Source organism: Nannospalax galili, unplaced genomic scaffold (assembly GCF_000622305.1).
Source record: "Nannospalax galili isolate Female #2095 unplaced genomic scaffold, S.galili_v1.0 scaffold158, whole genome shotgun sequence".
NCBI lineage: Eukaryota > Metazoa > Chordata > Mammalia > Rodentia > Spalacidae > Nannospalax > Nannospalax galili.
Window position 1 is genome coordinate 6,463,336 of NW_008345290.1, and position 12,076 is coordinate 6,475,411.

A 12,076-nucleotide genomic window follows, 5' to 3' on the forward strand; every position below is an offset into this window, starting at 1 on the left:
AAACTAGGTATTTTACACACACACACACACACACACACACACACAGACACACACTTTCTTCAAAGTCTCTTTTCAGTTTAGGAGCGTCTAAGAAGCCTTTCCTTTCTCAGAATGTCTGGTGGTTCCCTTAGCATGCACCACAGGCCTCAACACCTTCACTGCTCTACAGTCACCACCTATATATTAACTTGGCTCTTAGTTTCTGACCTAGGTATAATCCTTATGGTTTACCCAGGGTATCTGAATAGCACTATTCAGGAAGCTGCCAAGGCCCACTGAGTTCCCAGGGGCTTTGGAAATCTAGCTCATTGGTATATAATGTACTATTCAGGAGTTCCTCTAAATCACAGAATTACTAATTATTTTCCCTCTTTCAATTGTCTACTCCATTTAAAAGAGAGGCTCAGGACATAAAGAAAACATACAGTATTTAATTCTCATAGCAAATTTTAGTCTATATCCCAGATATCTGACACATTTAATTCAAGCTTTTACAAAGTCAACTGTTTTTACCACCTCACTCTCAATGATTGCACCGTTACATCTGTCCATCTGACCTTTCCAATAACTGTCCTCATCAGTTTACTCTGCTGCTCAAGGGCTCCAACTAGCTCCCCCGTTGGCAACATTTCCTTTAACTCTTCTAGTCTGCAGACACACCTGCCATCTACTCCCATCTATGTGTTGGAGCTCACACACAGGGACGTTTCCCTCCCTCAGCCAAATACTGTTCAATGACTGACACCTGACTCAGTCACTCAGCTGACATGAATTTTTTGCTGAATTATCTAACCCATACAAGCTGAGCTTTTGTTTCTCAGGATTTTACTTACTTCGGTTTTATTACTTCAAATGAAACAAAGTACAAATTTCCTGAGATTAGAGTAAGGTCTTGCTCTCTGCCTGTATGACCCACAGTGTTGGATGCATAAAAGATGCTCAATAAAGAGATACTGGATAAGGGGGCTGGAGAGGTGGCTCAGCTGTTAAGAGCACTCACTGGCTGCTCTTGCAGAGGACATGGGTTTGAGTCCCAGCACCCACATGACAGCTAACAACCGTCTGTAACTAAAGTTCCAGGGGAAGCTGACCCCCTCCTTCTGATCCCTGTAGGCTTTGTGCAACACAGAGCACTTATATACATGCAGGCTCATGTGCATAAAATAAAAAAAATTAAAAAACCTCCTTTAAAAAAAAAGATAGTGGATATTGACCTAGTCTCTCTGCTCACATTGCATAGTGCACAAACTAATGTTTAAAGGAAATTTAATTTCTAATGGGAATATCTTTTTCCTTGTATATATTAGAATTATCTAAGAATCAATGACCAAACATTTGTTCTAACCCATGCTCCATGTGTGTACTGAGCTGTGCCATCTGAAATGAGTAGTCCTACCTCTGGCATGCTGTTGGCCTTGGTGCTTTTCTGTGCACTATATGGGAAGCTTTGTTTGAAGAGTTTACATTCTACTTCTAGAAAGAACTGTACCTATTTCCTTTGGAACCGGGACCACCTAACTGTATTTCTCAGAAGAAATTAGTTTGGCTGGATTGTCTGTAAACACACAGCCTGGACCTTTGAGACTGGCGGCCCTAAGGAAGCATCTGCTGGGCTCAGCTCCTCACTCTTCTAGAGACCTCCTCAGGACACCCAGGCCTCTTCCTGCTTGCTGTAAACAAAGGCAGGCAACCCTGGTCAACCCCCAAGCTCCTGAGGGATGGCTTTTTCTCACTTATTTATAGTTCTATTCCTCATTGAGCCTCTACAATAATCCAGCTTCACACTTAATACGAATCAATAAGTCTAATTATTATTTACTTGAGCTCTTACAGAGCTATATGAAATCTTTTGTTGTATTTTTTATAATTTTTTTTGCCATTGTTGAAGCTGTTATCTGCTGTTTTTGTCCTTATTAGAAAAAGTTGCTGAGGTTCAATAATCCATGTCGATTCTAGAAATTCCTGTGAGAATATATCTTTTCAGCGTAGCCACTGCTAGAAAAAGCCTTTCCTTTTTGGTTAAAAAGAATCGCCAGCTCCCTAGCTCTTCCTTTCAGGGTTTAGTAACTGAGAAGCTCAGGCCAAAGGTTCAGCTGCAGAAACTGTCACCTTTAAAGGCCTCCGTAAGACAAGTTCTTCCCTTGGTCTTTTATTTTACCCAATTATGTTAATTCTTCATTTCTTTACTTACAAAGTGAAGAGCTAGCACTAAGGTTCCCCTAACATTGTGATTCTAGCACTCTTTTAAGAAGTCAGGGCTTTTCTTATTTTTAACTATATTTTTGTAAATGCATTTTAAAATCTCAGCCATAGTATTAGGTATTATTAGCTAAATACAAAAAAATACTGTCTAGTTGGAGAAGTTCAGAAGAAAGGGGGAGGAAAGAGGAGGGAAAAGGGAGGAAAGGAAGGGGGCTAGAGAGAGAAAGGAGTGGGCAAGGGAAGAGAGGGAGGCGGATAATCCTAATACTGAATGTTGAGTGTGAGGGAGAGCTTGCAGGGTGGGGATCTTGTAGTTTTATAGAGAAAGAAACACGTAGGTACAGACTCCAGGAGTAAGGAAGGGAGCAACACAGGCACGTGTGAAGGCCTCAGAGATTAAGACCTGCCCTGTGCTCAGGGAAGAGCAGGTGCTGCGAACAGCCAAGGCAGAGCCATAAAATGAGTAGGAAACTGGGCTGGAAAGGACAGACTGGCTTCTACAATGTCTGTCTGTCTGGCTACCGTTCTCAAGGTTAGAGAGTTTATGCCTAACAGAAACAAATAGATAGATAAATACTTGTTGAATGAACAAATTCCACCTACACGTGAAGTTCTAGCTTGAATTCTAGTTCCCTAAAACCTTTTCTGTATTACAGCAGAGTTTACTGATTGCCCTCTCTCCTGGGTTTCCCCAGCCTGGCAGCATTTACAGCTTATGCAGTGCCGTATCACTGTTTGCTGCTTCACAGGTTGTTTCCACCACTCGGCTGCAGTAAGAAAGCCGTCTGAAGCCTCTCTGGAGTCTGCTCAGAACAATGCTCTATACAGAGAGTGTTCAGAAAATATCTGTTGACTAGAAAATGGAGTACTTTTGAACATCTGTGCTGTTTAGAGCTAGGATGTTATACTACTAACCTTCTGATACAAAAACCGAAGAGGGGTCAACTCCTAATCAAGGCCCTTGCACGTGTGGTGAAGCTAGAAAAAGAGGATTTAGGATTGGACCAGCACTAATTCCTGGAAAAGACACCTACTAGCTGGGTATCCTTGGGCGATTTCCATAATAATCTGATTGAGCACCAGGTTCCCAATCTGTAAGACTGACCATGGATGTGTTTCATAAAGCACCATGGAACTAGGTGCATAGTAAGGGCCTGGAACAGTGTTTGCTAAGTAGTTTTTCATCCCCTCCTCTGCTTTCCCACTATTTATAACAGCAAAATACCAGGGAAACAACAAAAATGGAACACTTTGATAATTTCTACCCTGCTTCTCCAGAGGGAATCTGAGCTTCCAAAAAGAACAAGTTTTGGAGGACTATAGCATTTGCTTAGACATTTTCTAGTTGTTTTTAACAGGTAACAATTCTATAATAAACACATGTTCCTTGGTAATTTATTAAACATTTACTCTGATGCTTTACTTGAGTGCAGGTGCCCGTGGAGGTTAGGGGCAATAGATCCCTGGAGCTGGATTAGAAGTGGTTGTAAGCTGTGATGTGGGGTGTTGGGAACTGAACTCAGGTCCTCTTTAAGAGCAGTACTGGTTCTTAACTGCTGAGCCATCTATCCAGTCCCAAGCTTTTCTTACTCAATAGTCTGTCTCTGTGCCTCTTTGTGTTTCTGTGTCTGCCTCTGTTTCCTCCCTCTCTGCTCATGCCTAATAACTTTCCCGAATACCTAGCTCCATGTTCTACAGAGATGAGGAGGGAGATGTCTCAAGAGTACAGCAAAGTGGATAATACATAATGAGCATGTTCTTGACTTTTGAGGTAGGGGGTGGAGTGGAAAGGGCATAAGAAATCATGGATTGTTCAATGTAAGATTCTTTTAAAAATGATCAATGTAGTTAGTTGGATGTGGTGGCGCACACCTGTAGTCCCAGCACTTGGGAGGCAGAGGCAGGCGGATCTCTGTGAGTTCAAGGCCAGCCTGGTCTACATAGTGAGTTCCAGGACAGGTGGGGCTACAAGGGAGACCCTGCTTCAAAAAGACAAAAAAAAAAAAAAAAAAAAAAAAAAAAAAAAGAAAAGAAAAAAAAATCAATGTAGTACTTTTCTTTATGGTTTTTGTTTACTTCTGGCAAACTCTTGATTATTCCACATGGAGTTAAACCTCTGGGACCCTGCCACCTGCTCCCCGCCCCCAAAGCAGCCCCTGCCCTTCATGACACCACACCTTGGGTGAACCTCTGATACTGTCTTCTGGCACACCCCCTCCAGCTCTCAAATCCCCATCCTCTTTCACCTGCCAGCCCCTGTTCTGGAAAGCTGCTACATTTTATGCAAGAGATAGCAGGGAAGTACTTGAGTATGTTTGCAAACTGCAAGAAAAGTCCTGTGGGTGGAACTGGAGCATGTTGACAAGATGCTTGGTCCATAAACTGCTTGCCACTGCTAAAGAGGTGGGCATCAAATAGGTCAGCGACATAACGCTTTCACTGCACTCTAGGCCTCAATGCCATAGTGACAGCATGGAAAACAAGTGCTGTCAGGTCCAAACAAACAAGACCGTTAAGAACAAATACTCCTCCTTCTTCCTAAAGGCCACAGAATATGCTAACGCTGTGGCTGTGGGACTATCATGTGCCATATTATCATGAATGAAAAACTGAGAACTAAAAATAACTTGGCCTTTCCCTCTGCCAGTAGAGCTCAGGGAGACTTTTGGTTCAAGCATTTTCATAGGTTTGAAGCTCCGAAAGCCATACTAACTAAATCTTTGTATTCTAATGAGAAGTAAAAGGTTGTAATTCACCAATCACTGGAAAATGTCACCCACACAGATATAAAGGGAAGTGCTGCTCAAGACTCCCACCAATACACTAAATGACTTTATTTGTAACCAATGTCTTACCTACATTTCCTGGTTTGGCCTTATTAAATATTTCTCTAAGGGCTGCAAAGCTAAAGTTGTGCATACCTCAGACTAGATAAAATAGTCCAACATCTTTAAGTAGCATGCCTCTTTCCGGCTGAAGTATAGTTTGTCTGTTATTAGCTCTCTAAAAATAATTTATTGCTTTAAAAGTAAGGATGAAAATGTGGTTAGCAATTTACCAACAAGTACAGATTGAAAGATAAACTGCCAGAGGATGTAAATCCTTAACAAGACAGAACAGCACAACCAAGGAGGAATGTGGGCCAGGAGTATGCGTGCTGCTGTAAAACCTGGAACCCACTAATGAAATTAGAAAATTTTACAAATATGCTTCCAGGAGAACACTATTAACTACAAGAGTATGCCCAGAATTTGGGAAAAATAAAATTGAGATGCAAGCTAGTGAAACAATCTAGGACGATTTTTTTTTAAAACAATCTGATTCCAGTGAACAATTAAAATTAAAAATTAAAAAGTTTTGTACCTCTAATGGGACTTGTTCTCTTATTAAAAGAATCTGAAATCATGCCCTGTGTTTCAGAGTTAATTCACCAACAAAACAGCTATCATTAAAATAACAAATTATGCTTCCTGATATGTTCATCTTTTTTTTTTTAAGGAGAAAAAAAAGATTTCTAAGTCTATACTGAACTACTGAATTGTTTATTTTAACACATAAAACAACAACAGCAATGTTTTATGAAGAAAACTATAAAGCAAAAAGTTACTGGCTCCCTTTTAGGCAAGCAGAGTTTAGATTTATTATTAGTGAGGTTCAAAGGTTAAAACTAAGAAAATGCGGGACACTCTGAGGGAGGGGCTAGCTCAGCTAAGGGTCACATGACAGCTGCTAATTGGAAAATGTTAAAGGGAAGGAAGGGGGAAGGGCAGGGTGTCTGCCTGCTCTTCTTTCTTTATGGCAGCATTTGATTTTCAGTGGGGGGGAAGCTAGGGCTAAGATTTGTATAACTCTCCAAAGAGGCTTAAAATAAATAAATCACCCTGGGGCTGACTAAGCACAGCTGACATCCCATCTAGGCTTCCTTGCAAAACAGAAAGGAAAAAAAAGGAAAGAATGAAAGAAAGACATTTTAAAATAAAACTATATTTCTATGGTGCGTTTTATTGAAAACAGTCTAATCACCAAATTAGTGAAAGGTTTCTCTACTATTACATTTATTTACAGAAGTAAAACACTCATGCCATTTTATTTCCTGATTTAAATATTTACATAATAAGAATGCATCTTAAACAATTTTGTGTTGCTTTTTTAAGAAAAGCATATCTAAAATTCACAAACTTGTAGGCAGTAAACCAGTGATAATATTTCAATTAAAAATCAGTTAATTTCTAAGAATAAGCTTCGTTTTTAAAAAACCTTTTAAATGTTCTTACTTATTAGAAAAGTCAGGGCATCGACTTTGTTATAAAGTACACATTTTCCACGTCTTCATAAATATTATGCTAGATTCCTTACAATGTATTCTTCCTGTGTATACAATTCCACACTTCATTCAAAATGATGAACAAAATTTTTCATGATTAATGGTAATACTTTATTGACATGAGATGGGAAAGTAATAACCCATAGCTAGACTTAAAGTTGAATTAATGACACCATTTTAATTGTGCACATTAGCTGCAATTACCTGCACCACTCATTTTGAGCCACTAGATGGTGTAAAAAAATAAATTAATGGTAAAATTTCATACCATCTTCACAAAAATCTAGGTAACACTTTAAGATTAAAAATTTCTAGACATATAAAAATACTGGTGACTTTTATACTGCTTATGCTTTTTTTTAAAAAATAGCAACATTTGTACTAATTTGTGTGTGTGTGTTCACACAACTGCTTAGCTTACCCTTTTAAAAATATGTAATATTGGTCCTACATTGTCCTAGAAACAGGTCCTTTTAAGCAATTCATTACTTTCTTCTCCTAAAGACCTTGAGTTCTCATTTATAATTCCAAGCACTCAAAACTGCAGCCATCACATATTTATGGTCCATGTTTGCCCAAGTTTGGATAAAACTGTAAGACCATGGCAAATATATATATAAAAGATTCTCCAGCGATTCCCTTCTGACTCGCCCAAAGCAAGGTCAGGAAGTAAGTCTTCATAAGCATGCACTCATCTCCACAGCAGCCACACCCACCAGAGGCTACCAGTGCAGTCCATCCTGGCAGGGAGAGCTGGGCAGCCTTTCTCTTCGCCCTCACTATTCCACCTGGTTAATTCTCCAGGTTCACAGCTGATGACTGAGTGCTCAACCATTCAGCCTGTAGAGAGGGATGACAGCTAACAAGGGTGTCTTTCTTGGCTCCTCCTTCAAAAAACAAAATTAGCCCCAGGTAAAATGCCCATCCTTAGAAGGAACCTAATGAAATGTGGATGACGGTGGAGCTCCAAGCTTTGTGACGGTAGTAGGGAAAATATTTTTGGTCAGTTTTCTCCCAAATAACAGCATTTAAAAATTTTAAGTGGAAGTGAGAGCTTCTCATTAGCCAGACTGCCTCTAACCCACATTCTTTAACAGGCTTTTCAAATAAAATTATAATCTCCACAAAACAGGCTTGGAACTGCCACCCTCAGCATGCTGGAAGTACAGCACGCACTATGATTATACTTTTAATTTCATGTTAATAGTGAAATCAAGACAAGCCTAGAGCCACTTTGTTCATCTGGAGGTGGGTACTCTGCCCTCACTTTCCGCAACAAAGACAAGCTGGTTCATGAAGGCCTTAAGAACAGACCCAAGTGTCTTTACAAGTTTCATATTTGCAAAAGGAAATGGCTCTGTCATTTACCCCTATAATCTAAAATTCAAATGGCGGCTAATCAACCTTTTCATTGTATATATATTTGCAACCAAACTGGTTAAAGAAACAGTGAGCTAAAAATAAATTTGGGAATGACTTCAAGGAAATTTATTGACAAGAACTGGAGCTAAATAGTGTTATTTCTGTTAAGTAACTTTCTAAGCTGCTGTTTTAACCCAGGGAAATTAAGTGTATAAAGCATTATATTATATTATAGTATATTATATTAATTATATTGTAAAGACAGACTTAATCAAAAGTTGTCACATGGCATGGTGACAGCATTTGGGAGGCTGAGGTAGGATGATGACAAGTTCAAGACTAGCCTGGACCAGTTGGGAAGACTGAGAGAGGAGAGAGCAGAGGGCAGAGAGCTGAGGCTGTGGCTCAGCCACAGTGGTGAGAACCAACTCCTGCAGTCTGTGCTCTCACCTACACATGCGTACATTGGTACACATGTGTGCATGCACACACACACACACACACAAATAAATAAATAAAAATTCTTTTTTAAGATATAAATACTAATGAGCAGAAAAACAGAAATGTGTGAAAAGCCTTGGTTTTAGACATCTTAGTTAGCAGTATTCACAGCTATTACTAAATAAAATATTTCTTCCCCAAATAGTCCCCAATAACCTACAAGTGCCTATATCTTATTCCTTTAGAATTCCTGGAGTCTACAATGTGTTCTGGTACATTCTAGATGTTTTACTGTAGCATCAAATTAAATACAAGGAAGGGAAAAAAATCTAGTTTGGGAGTCAAGACATACAGCTGAAGTACTGTACTGGCTTTGCACTTTCTTGAGCCAAATTCCCTTTTCTGTAAACCCAAGAACAGTTGATCTTCACTAAGATGCTAAGATCATCTGTGTTAAGATTCCAGCACCAGGTATCTAATGTTAAAATTCAGTATGTGACCTAATTTCCAAATTTCCTTTTGTATCTAACAAGACATATTATCCCTCTGAAATCTTCAGAATATAATTCTTTAATCAATCATATTAAGTCTTATGACCTTTTACTTTTTTTTAAAGACAGAATGTCCCTATAGCCCCAGCTGGCCTGAAATATATAGACCAGGGTGGCCTTGATTTCAAAATCCACTTGCTTCTGCCCCATTTGAGTATGAGTTCTGGGATTAAAGGCATAAGCCACCATACCTGGCAATTTATGACCATTTTAACATTTCCTTGCTTGTATTTAAATCATTTCCATACCTTTACTTAGTTCTAAAATAGACTGACAAAGTAGACATATTCTTTTATCCCCATAGTACAGAAGGGGAAATTTTAAAATGAAAATTAGGAGTGCTCCTATATGTCATTACAAATATAACCCGACTTTTAGACCTGACAGAGTCTAAATAATCCAGTAACTTAAAAAGCAGAGGCAAAGATTCTTATACATATAAAGATGAGTTTGTGGCAACATACTTTGCCACTATATTTACAAATATTGTGTGTTAAACTTAAAAAAAAATTACATAAACTTGTCTGAATAGAAAAGCATTGTTTTAAATTGTCGGAACACCCAAGGTATTTACATAAAGATGAAAAACTTGTTCTATAAACACAATGTTTCCAGTAGTAAATGGCAGACAGAATCACAATAAGTACACAGAAGAATAAAAAGGAAGAGGAAAGAAAAACATAATAAATAACCTAATACCTTACAATGTTAACTTTCACATAAGTATATTGTTTCTGGAAACGGCAATAGGTGGATGCCAGCCAAAGGCTGAAGTGATGGGTAAACATACTGTGAAGCTGAATCCTGTTATCTGATTATGTTTAAAATTTGATTATATTTCACTTGACAAAATAATTGATTATTGTGAACTCTCAATTGTTAGCAAGGACCTAGAAGAATTCCTATTGGCATTTTTCCCTACTGTTGGAAATTCAGATACATAAGAACTGAGCTGCGTATTTCCCCTTGGCCGTGTCATTTGGGTGCTTACTTTCTTACCTTGCTAAGAATGTAAATCACATCACCACGCTTAAAGGATAACTCATCAGAAAGAGCTCCTGTGCAGTCCCACAATCCCTGGTAAAAATTTGCATAATCAGTACTTTTATCTCCTAGGAAAAAGAAAAAGGAGTTACAGCTTGAAGCTACAGAAATTAAAGGATCACCTCAGACCATCAAAATAGTCTAGAAAGCTCTGGCCTGAGTCACTGAACATTTTATAGTAAACCCACAAAAATTCTATGTCTGACTACCAGCTAATGAAGATCACTTCAAAAAGATCTGATTTTTAACATCTTTTTTTTCTGTCTTTAATCTAAAACATGTAATGACAGCATTCTCACCAAAACAGCGCTCAAAAGTTGCTTCCTGCTCATTTTTATAAAACCCTAAGCCCATCGCAATGTATTTTGAAGAGGAAGTGGCCTCACTTCAGAATGAGTAACGCCTATGGGATGGAAGAGGCACACTGTGAAGCAGCCCTTGTACAGAATGAGGAACACCTAATGACAATAGTAACGCAGCTGCAGCTGCAGCAGTAATAGAGCTTAATTCACAAACGTAAAGCCAAAACTAGGGAGCTTGTTTTGTTTTGTTGGTTTTTAAAATTCTCAAACCTAAAGCTGGTTTAAGGAAAAATAAGAAGAAATAACATAACAGGTAGCTGCAGCTCTTTCTTGGAACATTTGCATCCAGTCTCTCAAAGTTGTCGCTAGAATATTTTTGCAACTTTGAAACTGCCGATGCCGAAGCTGCATTTGTTATCAGGTCCTTGCCAGCTCTGGTTGAGGACATTAGGCTCTGAATAAACATGCAACATACACTGGAGTTATCAGCTCATCCTTCTACCAGTATAAGCACAATAGATGTGATGTGCTCAAACTGCCATACAGACCATTAACTGATTGATTATTTAGCGCTCTCCTCTCTGTAACACCACAATAAACCGGGTAATAAATGCTTTGTCACTTATACAATGTGGGTCTCCTGAAACACAGCACAGAGTTAAATACACTGGATGCTTTTGTTGCACTGAGAACTGTTTCCTGTTTTTAATTTCATGATAATTGAGTTTTGATGAGTTAATGCAAAAAGAATGCAAGTAGTATCAATAAGATGTCCGTGTATTCACTAGCCAGGCAGGACACATGCGTGCTGATGACTTCCATCACTGGCACATCTTCTGTGAACTCTGAAGGGGTTACTGTGGAGACACATGCTGGATCAAGGTTGTCATCTTAGTTTTGTTTGATGGTTTTCAAACAGCAGGCTCCTTGACAATTTCAACACAGCTAGTCACATTAGCATAGTTAGCATAGTGCTGACTTTCAAAAAGTATTAATTTACTGGAAAATTAATTCTCCTTAATATGTTTAAAAGATATTTTTAAAGTCAAAAAAGAGAATCTGAAGAGTATAGAATTTGAGAATTTATAAGCTGCTGCTTTTCAATTATATGTGTAAGAAAATAAATAAGGAATAGAAAGTACAACCTCAAAAAATACCCCCATTAATGTTTGCTTCTCATTTTCTAAGATTCAAAGGGAGAGAGGGACAGTGGGGAGGGGAGAGGACATGGGGGAGGAGAGGGAGGCAGGCAGAGTGACAGACACTGCACTGTACTTACTTCACACTAGCACTTGGGCACTCGTCACTGCTAGCATCAGGGATGTCTACACGCCTGGGAATCCAACCAAGAGCTAACAATGCCTGTGGCCACCCTTCATTACTTTTCCCCCCAAACCAGATACTAAATACATTCTATGAATGGACACTAGAGGGCACTCCAGCTGGCCAGATGGCTCCAAACATTGTCAATTTCTTTCTTTTTTTTTTTTTAGGAAAAAAAAATCACTTAATAATAAAGTGACTGATTTCCTTTAAAAACCACTTATTTAGACAAATAGAGATTTAGAAGTTGAAACATTCTTGTCAGATTAAATCAACTGCTAAATGGGTCAAATGTTGTACCCCATGCAGTCTGTCAGTGTCAGCTTGAAAGTCAAGGAATTAGAGCACAGGGGATGACATCATTTCACATGTGAGGCCCTCCTCCACAATTCCTGCTGGAGGTAGAAGGGTCTAAATTTCTCATCTCCCCAGTCAGGGCCCCTGTGTGTTCCCCATGCTGTTCAGCTTAGGCTTGGTCCAAAAGCACACACACACACACACACACACACACACACACACACACACAC

At 39.0% G+C, this 12,076-nt stretch overlaps 1 protein-coding gene across 3 annotated transcripts in view; it reads right to left on the reverse strand.

Annotated features, from left to right (window-relative positions):
• Positions 1-12,076, reverse strand: part of Skap2 (src kinase associated phosphoprotein 2) — a 185,937-nt gene that overhangs the window by 7,246 nt on the left and 166,615 nt on the right. For all 3 annotated transcript variants that reach the window (XM_029567538.1, XM_008841498.3, XM_017800234.2), the window contains one exon: positions 9,880-9,992. In XM_029567538.1, the coding sequence (XP_029423398.1) occupies positions 9,880-9,992 (113 nt within the window). The remainder of the gene's footprint in view (positions 1-9,879; positions 9,993-12,076) is intronic.